Source organism: Phallusia mammillata, chromosome 7 (assembly GCF_965637545.1).
Source record: "Phallusia mammillata chromosome 7, kaPhaMamm4.hap1.1, whole genome shotgun sequence".
Lineage (NCBI taxonomy): Eukaryota > Metazoa > Chordata > Ascidiacea > Phlebobranchia > Ascidiidae > Phallusia > Phallusia mammillata.
The window spans coordinates 1,733,293-1,757,674 of NC_137258.1; the positions used below are offsets into that span (position 1 = coordinate 1,733,293).

Here is a 24,382-nt window from a genome sequence, read left to right on the forward strand (position 1 = left end):
TAGATGTGACAGGACCACTTGGTGTTGTACTGTGTGTTCCAAACAGGCTTTTTAACAGATGCACTCATATAAACACAACTTAAATCAGTTTTAAGTAGAAAATTGAGAAGTACTACTTGGTTTTTGATTTATCCACCCCCAAAAATTTTTTTTTAGATTAATCAAAACGCATGCATTTGTTTTTCATCTACGAAATATAAATAAAATACTAGTACATATGCACATAAAAAATGCCATCTTGTGTAGCAGAGGTAAGTCATATGTTACACTGAACAGAGTGAATCTAACTGATAGTTAGTGTATGTGTACTTTTAATCACATTCAGGCCTTAATGACATGTTGACACTTATACATAACCAATTATTTACAGTTCTAGTTATAAGGTTAGTGTATCTATATTTTTTAATCACATTCATGCCCTAGTGGCATTTAGAGACTTATACAGTACTTTTATTGCATAATTCAAAGTGTGGGGACATCAGAGTGTTTTGCCTGAACTGTAGTTGTACCATAGTCTTTATATACATATGCAAAGATTATGTATGTAGTGACTGATTTTTATTTGGGATCATAACTTCATTGCTTTTGTGGAAATTAAAGTATGATTATCTACAGAACATCACCACCTTGAAAAGGTTGGGAATGAATAAAAAATATCAATTTTTTGCTAGACATATTTTAGGTCTATAAGCATATTAGTCAGTGTGTTTCTGTTGTTGGGTTTCCTACTTCTGTTTTACAGAGGTTAGTTAGGAAGCAGTTTTTTGGCAAGAAAGAACTGTAAAATTTGAAACTGCTCTCTACCATGCTGTTCTTGAAGTGGCAGTCCATTGACATTAGGTTGTAGACCAGCAAAACATTATTTTTTGTTTATATAACTGCAACCACTATATGCCAAGGATAGATACTTCATGTTAAATAACATTTAACATATGCAACATTCATAAATTTAATTGGTCTGGTTTCCATACTGCATACTCCATTGTTATGCAGGAAAGCAGAATTATTGTCATGCTATTTTTTTTTATTTCAGAGTGGTGTTAGTAGCTTGAAATAGATTTTTAGGGTACTGTATTGTTCAAAATGGAAGAAAAGGCAACTGCAAGTCCAAAAACACCAGTAAGTTTAACTAAAGTTTCAGGGAAAATGCTCTACTAGTGGCAAGTTTTGTTTTACATATAAACTCTTCAAATTTAATTTAAGGACTGTGTGGCCAAATTCATGACATGAAAGATGTTGACCATTGCCTTTTTATAGGGTTTTAGAAAGATCTTTAGTGTGAATGAAGAAGAAATAATAGGAAAGTTTCTAATTTCTTGTTGGAAAAAGAAATTGCGGGTGCCAAATGAGGTTCTGTTTCAAGCTCTACAAAAGCATTTGGAGAAGTATCCTAGGCCTACAAAATGTAAAGACAACAAACCAAGTACAATTTGGTAAGAATAACCCTTCGGTCTACATTTATTTAATGTGTTTCAGTTTGTATATCTTCCAGGGTGTTTAATTTCTATTTTTGTTTATTTGGGTTTGTCCAAATACTTTATGCTTTGTCTAAAATCTTACATTAGTTTATGAAATCTATTTCAATTTTTGTCCTTATGGAAACTGTGAATACGTTGTTTCCTGTATTTTGAAACTGCTTGTTGGCACATAAACTTAATGATACCAACCCTTGAATTTGTTTTCAAGGCGGATGAAGTTTTTTGAACGAAACCAGCCAGTGCAAGATGCTTATGCTGTGTACAAAGCGAGTGCAAATAAAAATTTTGATCTAGTGTCTGATCAACTCGTTGTTTCTTTTCTACAAGTATGTATTTGCTATCATTTTTAGGCTTATCTTTCTTTTTGTACAATACTATACAGCACTATGCTGTTTTGCATACAACTTGACCGAATAGCTGTTGTTGATTTGTAGGACCTTGCTCTTGCTGAAATGCCAACTACAGTTACAATGCCGTCAAGTAACATTTTTCAACAAAAAGCAGAACTGAGAGATGAAGCATCTGAATTTGTGCAAAGCACACATGATAAAGCAGACATCAAGCGCGGAATTCTCAACCTTGACAAGAAAACTTCTAAGGCGCACAAACGTTCTAAGACAACTGGGTCAGCCAAACCAGTTCAAGGTGTACATGCCGGGTTGGGTTCACCAAAAGGGCCTGGAAATGAGGCAGCAAAGCTCAAAGAGAAGAGAAGAAGTGTTGGAGCTTTGAAACTATCTCCTGCTTTGTTTGCAGCAGGAAAGCAAGCTTCCAAACCAGTTTCTGATGAAACTGGAGTCAACAATAAACAAACAGACTCAAAGAAGGCCAAATTAGTCAAAAAGGCAAGCACAGTGAGTTGCAAGTGTTTGTTGTGGTTTCTGAGTGGTTGTTAAGTTCTAAATTTGAATAATGGCCCAAATACATATTTTTCACATATACTTTGTTTTTATCACAGCATGCCAGGCCCATTGAAGGCGCCATACTGAATCAGCCGGTCACCAAGCATTCACCACCAGTCCGGAAGACTCTTGTCGTGGGTTCGAATCCTACCGCAGGCTAGGTTTTTCTAGCCTACCTCTTGCCATATGGTTGTGAATGCTTGGTGACCGGCTGATTCGGTATGGTGCCTTCAATGGGCCTGGCATGCTGTGATTTACTTATGAGTGTGCCATGATCGCTGGTCTGCATAGACGCTTCAGGGCTGATCCCAGTTATGAATTTATGTTCATCTCAACTGATACTTTGTTTTAAGCATGTATTTAGGTATGTAAAGGTGTATTACTTCTGAAACATTTATAACTTTGTTGTAGGAAAGCCCAGCTACTTCCAAGGGCAGACAAGTAATACCCAGTGATGCAGTTCCCCTTGGACCAGTAAAATTTGAGGAAGGGGCCAATATTGAAGCTATGGATTGTGGAAAATGGTATAGGGCCAAGATTTTAGAGGTAATAATTAAACTGTCCAAAAATCATCTACGTTTTTATTCTAATGTTATTTTTGAACAGGTTGACAATGACAAAAAGGAAGTTCTTGTACATTTTAACGGCTGGGGTAAGAGATTCGACACAATATTCCCAATGACGAGTGCTCTTATTCGAGGAGTGACACAAGTTGATAAAAAACAAGAGGCTATTGTAAGTTGTGGTTGTAATTTGACCCAGAACTATTAATGTATCTTGTGTACTGTCTTGCTGAGTTTTAGTATATATGTGTATATGTGTGATCATATTGGTCTATTTTTGTCAGAAATTCAAAGTGGGTGACGATGTGTTGTCACAATGGAGTGATGGCAACTTCTACCCAGGGACGGTGATGGCATTGCGGGGTTCTGGATCTTATGTTGTCATGTTCTATGATGGTTTGAAAAAGCTTGTGAGACCTGGAATGCTTAAACCAATAACTGAAAAAGAGAAGGTGTGATTCAGTTTTTGTTTAATTAAATGGAATTGTCTGGTTTGTTAGAGGTGGTTTATGCTATAAACTCTAATACATGTGATAAATTTTATGTAAGATAGGTAAGGTACATATGCCATTTGTCACTACCCTGTCATTTACCATTTGCTCGAACTTTTATTATTGTACTCTTATTGTACTCTTATCAGGAGGCTTCGCTTAAAGCAGCCCAGAAAGCTTACCTCATGTCGTTGGAGTCAAAACCAGTTGAAGAACAACCCAAACCTGCTGCCGCCGCTGCTGCTGCTGTCCCAAGCTTCCGACGATATCGGACTTCTGCAACCGATCGGGGAAAAAGAATTTCTGCCAGAAGTAAATAACACTTTATCTACTGTCTCAATATAAAATGAGTGTAAACATTTTCCATAAAAACAAGTTTTGTTTATGTGTGGCTGGTAAGTATTGTAACAATTTGTAGTTGATTAAACACCACTAAATAGGCAATTGCTTCATATGGAACTCATTTGGGAAAACTATTAGGTTTTAACTTGCATTTACAAAATCACCTCTCCGGATTGCACAATGCAACTTTCGATACATCACAGGCTCAGACGACTCTTCCACCCCATCTGCACCTCCTATAAAGCGAACCCGGAAGCGCAAGTTTACAGAAGCAAGTACTGAAGATGCAACAGGAAGTTCTGCTGCAGCTGAGAGCGGCTCACCGAGCACCTCCACCAATGGATCTCCAAAACAACCTGAGAAATTCCAAGCTAAGAAAGCCAGACTGGATAAAATCACGGACACTCTGTTGGACAAGGTCACAGTTGTCTCCACAATAACCACATCTTCTTCCACTGTCACGTCTTCAGTTGGAGAAAAAGGGTAAGCAAAAGTGTTTATTGTGAGTAATATATACATAGTTATTAGGGATGGGCCGAACCAATTCAGAACAAGTGCTGAGTACTGAGCATCGCTGTTTTTGATGCAAGGTACTCGACTGGGCAGTTGCACAAACTGACCCAGGCATTAAATTTGCTTATTTATGCCCTGCTAACATACGAAACTAGTGTTCAAAAGGTCATCCAAGAACAAAAATAGCTGTTTTTTTAAATCCGTTGGTGGAAAATGTGTACTTCCAGAGCCTTACACCGCTGGCGATGTAAGGGACGTTGGAAAGCATGGAATTGGGAATGCACCGAGCATGCTCATCCAAACACCGAGCATATAAGATGCTTAGAACATTTGTAGTTTTGGACAATCCCTAATAGTTATTACTACTACATTAATCGTTATGTTCTTGCATGTGTTTATCTTTTCAACTTTATCCTATGGGCTAGAGTCTAAATTGTCTGATAGTGTCATGGCAAATGATATTTAACTTTTTGTGTTTTAGCACTACAGCAACTTCATCAGGAAAAATACTCATGGCAACTGACCTTGTAGATGTTCCTTCCCCACAAAATAATGATGTCACTTTCACATATGACAGTGATGGCTCAGACGCCCCACTTGTAATAGATGGTAAGTTGTTATTAGTAATAGCATACAGTCTTAAGGTTTATAAAGCCCTTTATTGGGGTAAAAAAATAGTTTAATTTTTTTATACACAAAAACAGTACTGGAATGTATTTCTAAAAAGAAAAGGTTTATACACATAACCTTAAATGTATGTTTTTGTGATGTATAAATTATTAGTTTTAATTTTTTGTGTTATTTTGCATCTTGCAGAAGACAGAGAGGGTAAAATACCAAAGCTCACCATCAAAAAGGGTTTAGTAAAGACAAAGCAAGGTAATAAAGTGCTGTTTGTATTTTGCTGTTCTTGCATTATTGTCTCTCTACTTGCGACACATAATTTACGTTTAATAAACTGTTTTTATGTAAGCAACAAAACCAGCCTACAGAAAAAAATCTCTACAAACCAAAGGTAATTTTTGATAAAGAAACAAATTAGAGATATGGTCCAATTTAAATCACATGTTATATTTATTGAACTAATTGTTTATAACAGTTGATTATTCCTTTGAAAACCAATGTTATATTATTCATATAGATGGGAGGTTCTGTTCAAACTGTTTTAAATAGTCTTACATTATGTACAACTTAGTTTTGTTTTTTTCTAGAAACACTAGCTGATAGTAAGCAGGCACCAGAAACGAAACTAAAGAGGTAAGTGTTTGAATATTAGCTACTTTTTCAACATTTTTTCACACTGGTGAAATTCCTTGTTTTTACTTGAACGGTAAACATTTTTCACTTTATTGAAACCTGTGGGCAACTGATGTGCATTCTAACAAAAATCCTATTTCCCATTGTTCAAGGACTGCCCAAAAACCTGACGACCCTGAAAAGTTGTCTGAGGCATCTCCAGCTGTAAAAGATGAGAGCAATGTGCCCTCAGCATCCCCACCAACTTCTGGGTAAGCCTGTTTATTGCAATGTACCTCTATGTGTGAATAAACTGTTACTGCCAGGCACAATGTATCAACAATTTTTTTGTTCTTCAAACAGTCTTTTTTGTAATATGCCGACGCTTTGAAGACACTTTAAACAGTGATCCACCGCTTTTTTGCCTCATTACAACTTTGTGTGTGTTGTATGGGACATCGAAACGTTTGCATATTATAATAAAGACTGTGGAAGAGCTAAAAATTTGTGGATACATCATAAGTGGTTATGGTGATGAATGTGATAGATATGTTGCCGTAGCGTTACTCTGTTGTTGTTGTTGTTGTTGTGCAGAAAGGAAAGGAAAGAAGCAGGTGAAGCTTTGTTACAACTTTCATTGTCTAGTTTCACCACCGACAAAACCAGTTCAGATGAACAGAAAAGCGACAAACCAACTCCCATGTCTCCAAATAAACGTACGTGCACCACCTATAGGAGATTTCTGACAATTGCACTCCAGTTAATTGCATATCATTTAATTGCACAGCGATAAATTACATGTAGACTGGTTAATTGCATATCAGTTAGTTGAATACCGGTTAATTGCATATTCTGTTTAATTGCATCGGGAATATCAATCACAAATTGTGACCTAATATTAGTTTGCATAATTGTTTGGTTATTCGCATACCGCTTATCTGCATAATCCGAAGAATCGAAAAAAATGCTATTTCTATTGGCAACATGCTTATACAGTCCAAACAATCGCATGTTTGAATTATTCAATTCAAAAAGCTTGCCAGTTGTAACAAACGTTTGGTGTTTGTATATTTAGCGCATTTCATATCAGAAAAATCTACTTACTTCAGTTGACTTTCGCTTAAAGTTTGCACGTTATCTGCACTACTCAAAGTTCATGAAGTTGTGTGAAAATAATTTTGCTTGTTTCCCTCAAGGTTCCACTGAATTAAGCGAGAGTGAGAAGCTAGATGTCGCTGTTGGGCGGGTCCTGAAAAGCGGCTTAAACTTGGTTGAGGTGAGTTTCACAGCACAAACACTTTTACACAGAAAAACCATTGAAAGGCCCAATATGTTGAATTCCGGTTAAACCCCATTTTTATCTATCGTTTTCACGCGACGCTTGTTTCGCACATTCTTATGGATCGTTTATATGCGACTTAAGGGAATATGAACGGCTGATATGACCCTCATATCACTGATGGCATGAGCATTTGCCGAATGGTTTTAATAATGAAGCATGTCGTTTTTTAGTTTTTACGTCTATTGGGGCCGTCATATTCGTCTTTAATTTTAAGAACCGATCCGTGTATAGCGTTCCCAAGGGTTAGACCTGCGACATTAAATGCAATACAATATTCTGTATTCCAAACACTCATCTCCCATTGTCTGCCCGTTAGGCCGCCGAGCAGATGGAAGTAAACGTCGCCCAACTTCGGGAACGAATCCTCCAGCGTCCCGGGATTATTTCCGGTTCCTCCACTCCTCAATTCATGTCCGCCCACGAGGAGGATGACATCATCAACTGGATACATGATGTCACTGACCTGGGATGGGGCATCAGTGACGTACACATACGTCATCGGGTCAAAGTCTTTCTAGCCGAGCATTCCTATTCTGTTGTATTCAACAACACCTCGCCTATAAATTATCCATCCACCACTTGGCTGAGCGGTAAGTGCAGGTTTTTGTTGTGTTTAAATATACTGGGATATAAATTACACTGAAAAAATACCATTGAGTGACTGGTGGAGCTACTAACACAAGAACTCACGTGTCAGGTCTGCTAATTTCCAAAAGGTGGCGCAAGGTAGCAACGATTTTTGAAAAAGGCGACAGTCCCAAAACTGAAAATTGCCGTTTGGCGTGTCATTATGCAACAAGACGAAACGCATTGGTGGACAACATATTATAAGCTAAAACCTTAAGATGTCAAAACATTTTTCGCACAGTGTTTTCGTAAAGTATTTGGGTAGCGGGATTAAGTAGTCTGTAATCTAAGTTGTGCACTCCTACACTACAAGTATGTGTATTAAATCAATCAAATAAAACCGTAACAAAGGTTTGGTTTTGATCAACCCCGTTTCAAATTAAATTTCAAATTCGACGCAGAATTTCTCGACCGGCACCCGGAAATTTTTCCCGGCCGCAAGAGGCCGCTGTCGCGTTTCCGCTGCGACCGGGAAGGCTTCGAGGATTGGTTGGTTCGTTGGCTGGCCATGCTGAAGTCGTACGACATATTTCCCAATGCTATCTACTACTGTGATGAACTGTTATGGGACGCTAGCCCGAAGCTTCTGCATGATGTTAAGTTCAAACACGCAGGCACTGTGTTGGAAATGGCCGCGCAGAAAAGCAAGATATCGAGCTTGAGCTGTTTTGGGGCAAACGGAGATGTCTTGCCGACTTTCCATGTTTTTCCAGGTAGCGTTTGAAAAGTGCCTCCTTATGGGGCTTTGATGGAACGCTTGAAAGCTTACAGCAATATTTTTATTCCCCAAAAATATATGAAGCTTACAGAAACATTTTAATTCCTAAACAAAATGTGATGTAGTTAAAGAAAAAAAGTTAAGTTTATGAAAAACCTGAGTAGTACCGATATATGTATATATTTTTATTAATGCATTTAACTACTACCTAAAAAATCGCAGAAAACATCAGCGGTGAAATGGAGAGCGACGAAAAACTGGGAAGTGTAGCGGCAATTTGCAACTCCGGTACTTTGACCTCCGACCTCTTCTGTCATTGGCTCAAGAATAACTTCCTCCGCAACGCCACCCTGCGGAGACCTCTAGCGCTGCTAGTGGACTGGCGACTGGATGAGGTTAACTACGATGTGCTGCAGCTGGCCGAGGAAAATCAGATTGTTCTTTTCAGGTTTGTTAGTGAAAATGCTTCGTGATCCAACCGTTTTTACTTATAGCGTTGCTTTCGAATGTTTAAAGTTGTGACACGCACGAACAAACTGCATTTAAATTCGCGGCACAGTTAAAAAAATTCATCAAAACATTAATGCCAGAGTACTTGTGTATTACATACATCATGTAGACGTTTCAAAAATCACTGTTGGCATCATCAGTCCAGATTGTCAAACGAGCTAGAAAGTTGTTGAAACGTCTGCATGATGTATTCCAGGGGTCGGCAAACTTTCAGACGACGCGTGCCAATTTACTTTTTATTTGCTTGTGTTAATGACCTCGCGTGCAAACGTTTTTCTATATAATAGTGGTTCGTGCCAGCAGATGTCAATAATACAGAGAAAGCAAAGTGTTTTGTGCATGTAAGGCCGAACTTTAAAACAATTGCATGATAAAAACTATAAACAAGCAATGTAACAGGTTAAATTGTTACTTTATATGAACACGCAAATCGGTTGGCGTGCCATGAAAAACCACCTCGCGTGCCAACCTTGGCACGCGTGCCAGGGGTTGCGGACCCCTGATGTATTCTATATACAAGTACTTGGCAGTTATGTTTTTGATTAAATTACTTTTCAAGTCCGTGTACAGTGCCCCTTAAAATATTTGAAGAAAAAAACTCGCAACTTCGTTATGATGACTGAGACTGCTTTTGGTAACAAATAATCAAGCATCGGCATTTTCCCGAACCATGAAATGACATTTGCATTGTAAGAATACGGATATATTCGCAAAAATAGGCCTTCTACTTTCGCGGTACAGTCACTGAAAGCAATGATTAAGTTAACGGAAACAATCCTGGCAATATTAACAACTTTCCCTGTTGACAGATTTCTGCCTCCTGCCGCTCATTTTCTGCAACACCCGGATCAGAAACTGTTCGGCCGATTGAGGCAGCAGTGGAAGAAATCATTGGTAATATATTTACATATCTTGCTAAGCTTCACCATGTATGCCGTATTTAGTGTTATTTACCCTGATGAAGGCAACCTGTATAGGACGTCGCAACATCGGAATAAAAATGCATTTGCCAGAAGAGCTCTATAAACCTGAAAATATGCCTGGCAGCAATAGCTTATATATATATGCATAGCGATGTTTAGATCAGTGGTTTTTAAACTTTTCAAGTATGCTGCGTATTTGAATTTCAATTTTCTTTACGCAGCACACTTTGTAGGTCAACAAAACAAACGCTGTAAAACATGCTATTTTGCAACTATATATTGGGGTGGGTAAGGCAGTTTTTATTACCAATAACCAAATTATGAATAACTTTGTCATGCATACCGTTATCATGAGAATTTTCGCACATTAAAGTAGCGAATGTTTCGCGGTTAACTTACACATCTCTCACGGCACACAGTTTGAGAGTTAGTGGTTTAAATGGTAACTTTCAACCAAATACCCGGGTGCATCTATTTTACATTGACTCTGTGATTACTATGTTTCCAGGTCAGCTCGTTCATGAAACTGAATTCGTCGAAGGAACGAACAACAGAAGATTTCGCCAAATTTTTTGACGCACAATTTCGTCAGGTGGCAACGTCATCGACTGTCAAGGTAAACAAATGTGAAAAAATCGAATGCCTGCATTTTGTTTACTACATAAACCGTTGTCATACTTTCCGTGTGTTTTCAGTCTTACTGTTTTGGTTCTATACCGATAGCCTCTTCCACACCATTTTCAAGTTGAACAACGTAGCGACATTGAGGCTTTGCTATTGAAACTTGATCTTTTTGTTTGCAGATGTGCTTTGAACTGACGAAGCTTTACACTCCTGTGCTGGAATCGAAGATTGTTGAGTCAAGAAGAGAATCGAAGGCTTCTAAAGGTTGGTCTTTATAGTGTTACTATGCATGCTGATGTGGTCACACGTTTATTCGAAGCGTATATTTTTCTGTGTGTTTGGGAATACACACAAGCTCCCTGAGTACACTGAGGACCACTATGTGCAACATTAGATGCACACGCTGTGGTCACACACCAGTTTATGCGGAGCATGGGTTTTTATGTACCTGACCATAGACATATAAGTTACCGGAGTACACTGAGGACCACTGTGAGCAACATTAGATGCGCATGCTGTATTCACACATAAGTTTATGCAAAGCATGCGTTTTTATGTGTCTTGGCGTACATACAATTTACCTACACTCACGACTGCTGGGAGCAACTTTATATAAGCGCGCTGTGTGGTCACACACATCATGCAGCAAATATTTTCATGTACGAACAGCATCCACTTGCACAAGCGCCCAGCTTAGAGTGAACATAGGGTTTAAAACAAAATAGAATAGCGAGCCAATTACGACGTTGATTAACTTTGTATTCTCTTCTACAGATAAGCGTAACAAGCGCAAACGCTCCAAACCGGTTGCGTACGTTGACGCGGAAGCGCAAAAAGGCGAAGTTGAGACTGAAAAGGTTGTTGAGAAGGAAGTAGTTCCCGCCACTAAAGGTCGTTGTGGTTCTGTGAAGGATTGTGAATTTCAAAAATATGACTCTACTTTGTTTAAATCAGTTATTCTCAACCATAAAATTTATAATGCTAAGAATTAAGTGTGTTGCAAATGATTTAATTTCCTAATATAATCGACCATACCCCACACTATTTGTTGCACATACATTGTTGGTTAAGGGGCACAGGCAGTGGTGGGATTCAGCCGGTTCGCACCGGTTCTATAGAACCGTTTCACGAAATTTTATGAAATCAGCGAACCGGTCAGCATTACTGGACTTTTTGTAACAGAACCGGCTAAAAAATATGACTTTTGTGATAGAACCGGCTGACAAAATAATTGAATCCCACCACTGGGCACAGGGCCTACTAGGTCACTTATAAGGGCTACGAAACCCGAAAGCTACTTTTAGAGGGCCACGGTGCAATAAATGTTGAGAACCACTGGTTTAAATCATGAGAAAAGTTTTTCTTTCAGATGGCCTAATCATTATTTCTTGTTTTTCTCCAGACGACGTTGGGCAAATGGATGCAGTCCCAGCTGTCAATGAAGAGAAATCTGACGGTGTAAATGTTTCCAATGTCACTAATATTTCACCTGCGCCCGTGCCGACTGAAATTCCTGCAAAGAAAGGTTGTACAAATTGTCCTCTGGGTATTTTTATTCATCTGCCGATTTTTTTTGCTTTGTGTCTAAACCCTGCTTCCACGATTGGGCAAAAACCGTTCATACAATTTTATTTCACACATGATAGAGAAGCACAAAAAGCGGGTACACCCACAATCCCACAAACTGATTTCACATTTAATTAACTACATTATTACTTTCAATGGTTGGTGCATTGCTAAAATGAAACAATTTCGGAAAAAAAACGCTTTTGTTCAAAGCTCTTATGATGTATTTAATATGTTAAAATGTAAAGTTTATGTCGTTTAAAATAATTAATTAACAGGGCATGAGCACTTTGCCTGCTGGCATTTCTGTTATCATGTCCAGGGTTTCAAGTGAAATTATTTTAACAGAAACTAACAAAGACAGTGGGATAGCTCCTCACGCTTCAAGCATTCCACTAAAGAAGGGATCGTACAAAAAGGGTGAAACGGTTCTTGCCAAGTGGTCCGACTGTCGACTCTACCTTGCCACAATACTGAAGCGAATCGATGAAGGTAATCTAGAAAAATGTGGGTCGAAATATTGGGGTGCTGGGAAGGTATGGTCCAAACCTAGTTGGAATTGAATACCGTTGTTTGAATAGTGATGCAGAATACACGCCTTCAAGCTGAGTACTCTATTATGTTTAGGCTATTTACTTAACTGTTTGTCATTTTTTTTCTAAAACCAGGCAACTTTGTCAAGATGAAAAACAAAACAAATCTTCAATAATAAAAACGAAAATTTCGTGTACATATTTAAATCTATGGCATAAAGATTTGGAAAAATAGCTACAAGTGTTTTAAAACCCCTTTTAATCCGAATTTTTGTTTAAAATGCTGTCAGCCTTTTTTACGTTTAGATTCTACTTTGACTGTGGTGTTGTAGAAATCTTTCAACCGATTTTGTGTTTTCAGACAGGTACAAGATTCGCTACTTCGATGGTCTCGTGAAAACGGTTAAGGACGATTTTCTCCGCCCATGGACGGGGGCCATGCCGGTGCTTCCCCCTGTCCCCAAACCTGACTCTACGAAACATAAAAAATCCCCGGAGCAAATGAAACCTGCCAAGCTCCAGAGGGAAAGCAAATATCGAAATATCAAACCGAAAGAAAAACCAGCGAAACGACAACGCACAACCAGTGGTAAATTTTGATATTTTCCATCGCAACATAAATTTCGGCCTGGTACGCTCGTTGCATCGTGATTTCACAAACGTTCCCAATTTCACGCTTGTTTTGTAGCTTTTCAAGGCCCTTTACGTTGCCATTAAGCTGTACAGGCCTCAGAAGTACGCGTTTTCCACCATCTAATTCAGTTTAAAGTCACTTTTGTCCTTGGATATCCTTTCAAACACCAGTTTCGTATGTTAGCATGGCATAAATATGATTGCACTGATTAGCTGAAAGAAAATGTGTTGTTTCCATTTCCCACAACAAGATGCAAGTTTCAGCTATTTTGGAGGATAATACATGACATTGGTCTAACAACAGTTTGTTACGTCATAGACAAGACTAAAAGATCACAATTGTACGCGAACAATTGCTTCATTGCTTTTAATTACTACGACACTTTTCGCAGGAACGAAGCGTTCGTCTACATCTGCGTCATCCAACAAATCACCGGTCATCACAACAACCAGTACACAATCTGCCTTCACTCCAACTGATGAGAGGATCACCTACAAGAAAGGCGAGACGGTTTTGTGCAGGTGGACAGATCGACGTATGTACCCTGCCACCGTTATCAGACAAACTGACACCGGTAAGTTAGTGATTATCTCGCTACATACCGTGTTCCATGTGGGTAAAACTTACTAACACAGGAACTCACTGCACGCAGGTTTGCTAAATTCCGGTAGGTGGCGCACTCAAATATTTTAAATGCAGTTTGAATGAAAAATGCTGACGACTAGGGCTATTAGGGTTAACGTGAGGCTTCATAATAATAATAACAATTAAATTAACCTAAAGACTTAGTCCCTAACCGTATCCCAGTTTCACTGTTTGTTTTTTCAAATAGCTGCGCTCTTTACGCCCTCCATCGGTATTTAGCAAACCGTGTGTGCTGTGAGTTCCTGTGTTAGTAGCTCTAGCTGCAAAGTTTGTTCGCGTTTTTAAATCTTTCGTTTTATCCGCAGATCACTACTTGGTCAAATACTACGACGAACGTAAGAAGATCGTAAAGTACACGTGGCTGTCACCATGGAAACCGGTGACGCAACAACAGGCTACATCACTTCCGGTTGCTAGTGACGTCGTTGGGGAGGAAGCGAGCAAACCGGTCTCACCGGAAGTGAGCAAGGAACAGGCGATAAAGGGGAAAACCCCGACGATTGTGATCGCTAAGTTGAAGGTTCCGGAAAGTTGCGCGATTTCCTTCGCCGCGGAAAAGCTGGAGGCTAAAACTGCGCAGGCGGAACAGAGGGTAAAAGCGGAAAGGTCGGAAAAGGGGAAAGCGATGGAACAGCTGACTGATGTAAGACGCGAATGACTTTCTCATCCAACCACTGTAATCCACGTGATAAAACTGTTGTTTAGGACAAGCCTGTAACTTCAGATGGAGAAAAAGAAGCAGAGAAATCAACAACTCCCGATGTTTACGGTTTCAAGATAGGAGACACAGTGTTGTCTCGATGGACTGATTGCCGTTCTTATCCTGCTACTATATTGCGGAAATATAACGACGGTAGGTAATGTGAACGCTAAAGGTTAAATTGTGAACACAGACGTAATAAAAACTTAAAAATGCGACATTTACAACCTCCTATAGGAATTAAGACTTTGGCATTTCTGATTCTTGCTGTAAAAAAACGTTTGTAGCTGTTTACCACTTCTTCAGTTTTAAACAGTATATATGTTCAACACAAGTAGAGTCAAGTGTTTGTTGAACAACTTCTGTCAGTTGGCAGTGGATGACGTCTCACAAACCAGCATTTTTCTAAGTTAGTTAAGATATATAAATCCTTAACTGGGATCAGTCCTGAAGCGTTCGTGCAGACCAGCGATCACGGCACACTCATATAGAAATCATAGTACGCCAGGCCTATTTAAGGCGTTAACCAAGCCAAGCATTTACAATATGGCAAGGCGTAGCCTGCGGTGGGATTCGAACCCACGATAGGAGTCTTTCCGGGAAATAGCCTGGCATATTTTGATTAATCAAAGTTATTCCAACCAGTGTGTGGTAGCAAGTTTTTATAACGCAGGTAAATACGAGGTACAGTACTACGACGGGATGAAACGGAAAGTTAAGGCTTCGTTCCTGCAAATCTGGAATCCAAACGCTTTTCCGCAACCTCTGGCTCGTCCGAGAAAGAAAACGACTTCGACAGACCAGTAAGTTTGACATGTTTGTGTATCATCATCATACTTATTTTTCAGTTGCGTGTACGGTTATTGCATGCACATGAAATATATTTGGCAAGCAACTGGTGGATGGCGAAGGGCCATATCGGTCATCGAGTCAGCCACCCGTGTGTATCTACACTTTCAAGTTTTACCAAAATTTGTTTGTTTTCTTGCAGAGCTGAGGAAGGTAAAAGGACTGTAAGTGATCGCTCGTCTTTTTCTGAGGTTAGTGGTTGTTGCCGGCCTTAAAAATATTCTTGTTAATTAAATTAAAACGCTTCATGCGCTTAATGCATTTCAATCATCGTTTTTACCACTTTTTTAGTACATGACTTTGTTCCCAAACTTTTTCCACGAATTCCTCACTTAAAAATTCAAACTATTTTTATTCCTCCCTAATAAACTACATAGTAGATTCTAAACCACATAAAGGTGATTTAAAATTGACTTCTGTCAACTTTCCAGGTTATATTTCTAGAGGTAAAGTGTCTATTTGCAAACCACATGTAAAAAATAAAGTAAATTCCTCCCCTCAAGTTTCAAAATTCTTGGGAGGAATTCCTTCCCGGTAGGAACCGTTGACTTAAGCCATTTCATAAAGAACTCGCGATCTAGGTATTATAACGTCATTGATAAGATGTTGTCACATCTTTCGTCGCCATTTTGTTAAATTATCCAAAAAAGGTTGTTTTACAAAAATACGTGTCTGAATTCAACGTTGTGTGGTTTCAGTCGAGTGACAGCGCACAGCAGCAGGCGACAGGCAAAACTCAGCTTGGATTGGCGCATGGTCATATTCCCAAGTCGCCTTTCCACAAAGAATTTGTCGTTGAGTCGGAATTGAACAAGTTCCGAGTAAGTCTACGACCCAGCTTTCTGTTTTTGGTTTTTATCCTGTGTGACGAAACTGTACAAGAAATTCAACTGCGTTTCCTTGTAAAGATCAAATGTGTCTGCCTGTCTAATTTACATCGAAAACAATGAACTATGAATTATAAAAACGGCGTCAAAATGTTGAAAATGTCATTTTATTGTCATGTCATGCCATTTCTATATTGTACCTAAGTAATAGGCATCGGCAGAATTTTATTCAAATGAAATCTTATCTAAAACGGTTGACGAATTGTCTTTAAAAACTCGAAAAGATTTGATTCAATTCATGTTGTTACTCTGTACAGTGTAGGGTGCCCGGTTGCAACAAAGTATTCCGCAAGGAATCGGTCCTCCAACAACATCATCGTCACTACCACTTGCAGCGCTACAAACTAAGAGATCAGGATGCTCCGGCGCCAACGAAGAGGAAAGCTTCGAAAGACGAACCACGTGAGTTCGCCAAGATTTCAAAATTAGCAAAATGTGGATTTTTTACGCTCGTGTCGCAAACACACAAACAAAGTGTCTATTCCTTGGTGTCGATTCAAAATAAATAACTTGTTATACAGTAGACCTCGGTTAATGCGGAAGTATTTGTCCGGATTATGCGAAGATCCGGATTAACTGATGTCGATTAGTTAAGGTCTTACCACATTACAAATCATTTGTACCTCGAGTTTTGCCCGAATTAACCGAATCCGGTTTACTGTATTTAAATTACAGCAAATTTCGATTTGAGCCTCTTGTAAGCCACTTTATGAATTGCTTGTTACTGCTACGCTAAAAACTCTTCGAAATTTCAACAGTGGCGACCCTTTGCCTTGGGGGTTCAAACTAACCCCTGTTAAGAACCCCGTGGCTAACGGGAATGTTATTGACCCCAAAAACCCCGACATATCAGTAACAGGTCTGTTTTTCAGAGGCGATAAAACGGCGCGTGTCGGCCGACTATTACTCGACGATGTCTCCGCGTCCCGATACCGCCCTCTCATCCGACGGCGACCGTGGATCGAGGTCACGTGGTGGGAAACCCCCCATCGACCGAATGAAGATGACGTCATTACAAGTGGATTCGAGCACTGATGATCGGTCGATGACGTCACCAAACCAAAGTGCCAACACAAGTAATTTCTTTCTGTTCATTTTTACAGAAAATATAAAAAAAACATTAAAAATCAGCAAATATAAACATACTGCTGTATTTTTGTATCACAGTTGTCAAAAACTAAACTTTAACTTGTATGTGGCAGGTGTGGATATTCATGCAGTCGAGAAAATATCGCCACAATCCAAGTAAGTAATTGGGACCAGCCAGAATGCTTGTCACGATGTGTTGGATTTATCATTTAACTACCTGCTACCTTGTATGTAACATTGCAAGTGTTTTTACAAACGCTGCAAGTGTTTTTACAAACAAGCCGCTTTCAAAGGCAGTTTTATTTGCATAATAACACTTACGGTGAATGGCTTCAGCTGAAATGTTTGCATTAAAACTATGCTTGTTGTGTAGATTGAAACGAAAACGCAGCGACAACATTCCGTCCAGTGTTGCTCAATCATCGGGTGAACAAACAAAGGTGGGTATTTGTGAGAGAAAGGCGTCTGAAGAGAAGGATAAATAAAGCCAAATTCGTATCGTTTTATTGGATTTGTTTGGAGCTGCCATTATCTAAATCTGTGACAGAATGCATTACAACATATCAATCAAGCAATTGCAGCCAAAATACATTTACCTGTTTAACTAGTGCCACTAATTCGTTACATATATAAGCTATTGCTGCCAGGCATACTATCAAGTTTAAAGAGCTCTTCTGGCAAATGTAATTTTATTCCGACGTTTCGACGTCCTGTACAGGTCGTCTTCATCAGGGTAAATAACACTGAATGCGACTAGTACAGTGCACGATAAACAAGGAAAAAAGAATGGAACGCAAGCACGTCACAACGCAACGCAACGAAACTGTACTAGTCGCATTCAGTGTTATTTACCCTGATGAAGACGACCTGTATAGGACGTCGAAACGTCGGAATAAAATTACATTTGCCAGAAGAGCTCTTTAAACTTAATTCGTTACATTTATACCTGTTTTACTTTTTCATCAATGGAAATGGCTTTTTACAGAAAGCCGGGTAATTGCATATTTCGTAGGCCCACAATGGAATATTACGTTCCAATTCAATCACTTGTCAAGAAAACTCAAGTCTCATCATATATTGTAGTGTACACAAAAAATAGTGACATGCGATTAAATGGATTGGTTTTTATTAGTCGCAATAATCTAATGGTTCTCAAACTGTTTAAGCATGTGGCGCATTAACAAAAAAAACTTTCTTTCCATGGCACACTTTACATGCCAACATAACAAAGTCGTTAGAAAGAGCTAATTTGTTGTGGTGGATAAGATTGCTTTTTATGTCAAACGAGAAAAAAGAGCTTTAATACGTTGCCTTACATGCCCGTTTACTCCTAAATCACCAGAGAATGAGCTTCAAAAAATAGGAAAACTTTCGCGGCATACTTGGAAATCTCTCGGGATGTACTAGTGTGCAGTGGCATACAGTTTGAGAATAACTGCAATAATGTAACATAGGAAACTGGTGATGCTGAATCGGGAGGTTGGAGTCATTCGGAGGACAATGAAGTATCGGAGGAAACAGACACGGATGTGAAGGGATCAGTGGAGGTTGTGAATGAAGACATCATCCAGTGTGTGTGTGGTGATGAGGAAGAGGAAGGTTTCATGATTCAGTGTGAATCTTGTCTCACGTGGCAACACGCCGTATGTGAGGGGATCTCCCCGCCACCTGGAACCGATTCCACTCAGTCAGGGGTCAAGTTGCCACAGGGTTACGTTTGCTCGACGTGCAAAAACCCACCGGGAGTTAGAAGGTGGGTGTGGGTGACAAACAGGGGATGGCATCTTTATGGGTTCCAGTATGGGTTAACCCAGTGGTTCTCAACCAGGGCCCATGCCACCCCAAGGGAGGCCACGGGTGTAGATTCATCAGAAACACCCACTAAAAGCCATTTTCTTTTTAACTTTATTTCCTAATTTAATCATCTATTTCACACTATTTGTCTATATTGAGGTTTATCACGATTGCGGATTCTTGGTTACTCTATTCGACCGGTTTAAAGCCGAAATTAGTACCGAATTCCAACATGAAATTGCCAATTTACATTTTTAAGGGGACCACAGGTCCTTCAGGGTTACTTAAAGGGGGTCACGAGGCCAAAAAGTTACTTTTAGGGGGCCACGGTCCACGAAACGTTGAGAACCACTGGGTTAACCAACTGAGTTTGTGACGTAACATTTTACTATTTGTCAAATTATTTATTGTTCAAACGTTTTTGCTGGTTATATAGGCCCGTTGCTGCCAGGCATAATATCAATCACATTCATTCTTCAACTGTGTGCCTCGGATTATATTTCAAAGTACAAGCATTCTCTGGTGTTTGAGAACTTAATGACAACATTTAAAAGCTCATTTTTTGTCCCCAAAAAGACTCTCATTCACCACAATAAAAGTTGCAAATCAACTTTCTTTTTACAAATTTTGTCCTGATGAAGGCGACCTGTATATGTCGTCGAAACGTTGTTATAAAAATACATTTGCCAGAAAAGCTCTGTGAAGTTTTTACTGGATATATATATGTATATTGTGCTGCTTGGATCAAAGTTTTTTTTTTAAATATTGTATGTTTGTTTTTGGCGGACATTTTGTGATAATATATATTTATGTTCTATTTCAGATCGCAACAATATTTATACAACAACGATTTTCTCACGAAAGGAAAACTGCCCTCGCTAGTTAACTTGGAAGGTGAACTAGAGGCTGCTGGGTCGAATAAGGACAAGATGTTTCATCAAATTATTCTGGTGAGAATCCAAGCCACATCAGTGGTTTGTTTTCAACAATGCAGCATTTTTTTTTCGTCTCAGCGCTCTAGTGCGCTTTTGAGAGATTTCCAATTGTGCTGCGAAGTATTCCCTTTTCTAAAGTTTAAACATTCTCTGGTGTTTTAAAACTTGTCGAAAAAAGTCTCTCATTTACCACAATAAAGTTGCAGATCAACTTTCTCGTTACCAAATTTTGTGTTGGCCTGCAAAGTGTGCCACGGAAAAAATAATTGTTATTGTGTCGCATGCCTAAAAAGTTTAGGAACCACTTACTACCTGACAAGAAACAAACAAGCCAGTATATTTGTATAAAACATGACGTTTCGACAGCAACTTGTGTCATTCTCAGATGAAAAATACCTAACTTGCTACTTGGTTGGGTGAATATTATTAACACGAAACAATCACCAACCGGGCAATTGTAGTCTTGGCCAATTTCATGTTTGCACATTGTAGCAAAATAGCAGAGCTAACTAACTAAGTGTTTACCAGGTAACAAACCGACTGATGAATGAAGTTACCAAGTTGCAGGAGTCGCTTCACGGTGTACGACTCAAAATCGATATTGCCGATCCGGAGAAAAACCATCCGCTGCTCCGACTTTGGAAACAAACCAGCGACGACACAACTGCGGAGAAACGCAAGAGTGACGTCACTAACAATGCTGACGCCATCCCGAGCGATTCTGCCGAGAAAGAAAACGATAGTACGTACAAATTTCTTTAATAGGAACTTTCCTTATTAAAGGCGGTATTTTAACGCAGATATTTCAGAAGCAGTGAAAGTCTGTGAGCAAGCATCTGATGAAACAAATGACGGTGCCACTAGCGGTACAGGTGTGGGCGTTTCCATGTTTCGAACCGTCAAATCTGTGCTAATGCAAATCGTCCGATCTGTCACCAGTAGTACGTCACCGGCACGTGACATCCGCGAGGGGGAGGCAGAGAGCAACGGCGTCAAAGATTCAATGGAAGTTGATGAAAGTAAGCGTAGTAGTAGGTTTGAAAGTTTTAAATTTGAAGAAAATGGTTGGAATCAATTGATTGAGCGGTATCTGACCATCTGGCAGGCAGCATACTTGTCGACCATCACTGTTTTTTCAAGTGTAACTACAGGTTCCCAAAGAAACAGAATTCAAATGTATTGGAATAAGAACCTGACGATGTAAATAGGCGAAATTTGTATTATCGCCGAACATCGGTGGAAGCAAGTATTATGACTGGTTATGTTTCTTGGGGAACCTGTTTCCATATTTCAAGAAAACGGCAAGGGAGATATTATTTACCTTGAGTATGTGTGGCATCATATTTCATTGCATGTTAGGAAAAAGAAAACTTAACAAAGGTAGTACCGGGAAAAAATGTTCAGATCTTAAGACAATTAACTTTTTGTGTTTTGTGGTTGTGAAATAATCCAATGATATTTCTTTCCAAGGCGAAAATTCTTCTGGAAATAAAGAAAGCCCAGATGTAGAGCGCAATGTTGAAGAAACAGGCAAGAAAAATATCAGTGCAAAATCTGAAGAAAAACAGAATTCCGATATTTGGAAACCGATAGAGGTTTGTTGTTTTCCAGCGAAAATTTCTGCTCGCCATGCAATGTTAAATGACTTAAATTGACGAAGTTGGACATGCCTTAATTTCAAATACTAAAAAAGTTCAGTTTCAGCCAAATTTTTACGAAGGTTTGAAACATCGACAAAACGACATATTCGACCAAAAGTGTAAATATCTCTGCATAAATATTTTGTTTAAACTTTAAACGCATAGTAGGCCAGGCCAATTGAAGGCGTTATACCGAATCAAGTCGGTCTCCTAAGCATTCTCATTTGGCAAGGCACATACCAAAAATAATCTACCCTGTAGTGGGATTCGAACTCACGACAGGAATCTTTCCGGGATTCGCGCTCTAAATCTGTAAATGTTCTGTTTGGTCGAACACCGAGCATCTCACGTTAATACTCGGTGCATTGTGACGTCACAAACATTGAACATTCCTAATTTCTTTGTAGTTTTGTAGCTTTTCAGGGCCCCTTCGTCAACAGCGGTGTTTTAAAGTGGACAACCCCCAGAAATACGCGCTTTTCCACCATTTCATGCTTTTAAAAAAATGCCATTTTTGTTTTTGCATGACCTTCCGGCCTATCGTCCTGGGTATGACGTTAAACTGCATCCGGTCTTTCCACTTAAAGGCAGTACCTCACCCCAGCAAGGACCCGGTGGCTCCGTATATGTCCGTACTGGCAGTTCTGGTCTCCAATGGAGTGACTCCTAGCCTAGCCAGCACTAGGGATAGGAGAAGGAGAACTCTGATTTCAAGCCACCTACCTCGGTAGGAGATCTGAGCGGATCTAGCCCAGACAAAACCTCCGGGACAAGGGAACTGGGGCTCCCACCGCCGTAAAATGCCCCTTTTGGCTTGTATACAATCATGCACTTGATTGTCGCCGACGTCAGACTCTGATAGGGCACCTCAATTGATTGATTGATGACCTTTCGAACACTAGTTTCGTATGTTAGCAGGGCATATATATGGCAATTTAATCCTCGGGTCAGTTTGTGCAATTGCTCGGCCGCGCATCAAAAACAGCGATGCTCGGTACCGAGTACTCGGGTTCGGCTCAGCTCAACCCATCTCTAGTATTTATCTTATTGCTTAAAAGTAAGTTTAACTTTGCGCTGATCCGCTTAAGATCGAGCGGGCGGTGGTTGCGCTGAGTGAGATGTCGAAGAAAGAGCAAGAGGCGGATGAGAGAGTGGAAGAAGTTGTGAAATCCCGCGCCAACCTCCTCTCCCTCATCAATCATCTGGAGGACTCACTGGCTGAGAGACTCGTCAAACTCACAGATTATGTTTCAAGTAATAAATTACGTTCATAACTTCGTCATCACTGCCAGTTAATATTAGATAGATAAAACAATACATAATAATAATATTTTTTTTCTGATAGTGTCAGGTTGTGCTGTCACCGTATAAACTTTTTTTTTATTGAAACAGATCAAACTGATTTTTTAGGCGCGGCTGAAACATATTTTTGCCGAATATTCGGTTCAAGTCCGATCTTTTCCAGCAAACCCGGTTGCGTCACTAGTTGAGACTGGATGACGGTGCAACTGTAAACATGCTAATATTAGTTGTACTACACATGGTGTTATTGTTTCAGACTACTTTATAATCAGGGTTGCCATACCGTCCTTATTTCTAAGACTCGTCATTGTTTTTGGCTTGAGTTTTGTCCTATTTTCAACAATTACAAGTCAAATCCCTGCTGCAAGTAAAAGTAAACCTATACCCGAGCTGTCATGAAATGCACTGTATTTTTTGTATTTTCTACGAACAAGGAATTGCTGAAACAGATTGCTTTTTGCAAAAAATATGGCATATGATATGTCTCGGCTCCTCAAAATGCAAAGATTTGTTCAAAAACGTTTGTTTCGTTTCGCATGAAAAATTAATTTTCCGATTGTCCTTTTTTGGGGTTGCAATGACACATTGACTGGTCATCAATTTCAAAGCCAACTAAATAGATGGATTGAAACTACATTAAACCTCATTTGCTTTGTTGCAGCTGTTGAAACAGCGTTTGAACGTTGCGTTGCCTCCCCAACATCTTCAACTGACCAAACAGCACCATCTGTTGATAACCGGCAACTTGGGGAACTTCAGAGTGACATCGGGTTGATACACAATAGTCTGGAGGCAGTACACAAACTTCTGGCGTCCAACGTTTAAGCAATGGTACCAAATTTTCACCGAAAGCCGGGTTTTAATCTGTCAAATGTTTAGTCGCTTGTGCTGGCCGATTTATTTTATTTTCGCTGATTTTCTTTTGGTTATTTTCGTCAAAACGCGCCCTTGGTATCAAGCGATGAACGTAAAGGTCCCGATAAAACATTTACCCAATACATTTAAACTGTGCATTAACGCATACAAGGTTTTCTATACGGAAGTCGACTATCTTTTGGACATTGTCGCCATAAAATGATGGAATAGCATTAACACGATGATCATCGGTTCAACAAACACATAATCTTTCTCGACCACTGAAGGCTTTTAAGCCATTTTATGATCCATATTTCGCTTCAAGTTCGAACATTTTCGTCTCTTGCTGTATTTTGCAACTTCCAATCTTCAGTTTTCTTTGCATTCTGTCCTACCATCACTGCCCCGATTGTGAATTAAACTTAAATAAAACTCACTTCGATGTTTTCAAATGCTTAGGATGAACAAAAGTTGACGCGGTGTTTTCAAGTCCAAGTCGGGAGCTATAAAAGCCAACAAACGGAATAATACAAATCAGAAATGAAGGCAAAAAGCTCGTGTGAGATAACAAGCTGGTTGATTTGTCTGCTAGCGAAATATCACCCCGACACCCAAACTTATCAGTTATCACGAGCATCTTTTCGTAGCAATCTGTGGAACGATGGTTCAGTTATCGCAGTAGTT

General features: G+C 39.5%; 1 protein-coding gene across 2 annotated transcripts; it reads left to right on the top strand.

Moving 5' to 3' along the window:
• The first annotated feature begins 1,037 nt into the window (after positions 1–1,037).
• Positions 1,038–24,150, top strand: LOC145237960 (uncharacterized). 2 transcript variants are annotated; one of them, XM_080100964.1, is made up of 43 exons: positions 1,038–1,119; positions 1,258–1,433; positions 1,687–1,804; positions 1,913–2,332; positions 2,792–2,926; positions 2,987–3,115; positions 3,228–3,395; positions 3,584–3,746; positions 3,980–4,259; positions 4,771–4,898; positions 5,106–5,168; positions 5,263–5,304; positions 5,501–5,546; positions 5,699–5,797; positions 6,120–6,241; positions 6,722–6,801; positions 7,184–7,457; positions 7,896–8,207; positions 8,435–8,660; positions 9,532–9,616; positions 10,154–10,261; positions 10,449–10,533; positions 11,044–11,160; positions 11,672–11,794; positions 12,184–12,327; positions 12,730–12,957; positions 13,394–13,576; positions 13,953–14,290; positions 14,353–14,500; positions 15,021–15,150; positions 15,339–15,387; positions 15,895–16,017; positions 16,341–16,485; positions 16,956–17,159; positions 17,286–17,328; positions 17,546–17,612; positions 18,627–18,925; positions 19,790–19,916; positions 20,430–20,643; positions 20,702–20,920; positions 21,372–21,496; positions 22,630–22,795; positions 23,505–24,150. In XM_080100964.1, exons 1-43 carry the CDS (start codon positions 1,084–1,086, stop codon positions 23,666–23,668), a joined length of 6,651 nt encoding a protein of 2,216 aa, XP_079957090.1. In that variant the 5' UTR covers positions 1,038–1,083; the 3' UTR covers positions 23,669–24,150. The 2 variants fall into 2 exon arrangements, with proteins under 2 accessions (XP_079957090.1, XP_079957091.1); XM_080100965.1 differs by having other exon boundaries at positions 5,275–5,304.
• The last annotated feature ends 232 nt before the right edge of the window (positions 24,151–24,382 follow it).

Bases quoted from the DNA above. Each gene is read 5' to 3' on its own strand.
- LOC145237960 (XM_080100964.1), top strand. From the start codon at position 1,084: ATGGAAGAAAAGGCAACTGCAAGTCCAAAAACACCA. The intron at 8,661-9,531 runs GTTTGTTAGTGA...CCCTGTTGACAG, and splicing joins AATCAGATTGTTCTTTTCAG to ATTTCTGCCTCCTGCCGCTC. The intron at 14,291-14,352 runs GTAAGACGCGAA...ACTGTTGTTTAG, and splicing joins CGATGGAACAGCTGACTGAT to GACAAGCCTGTAACTTCAGA.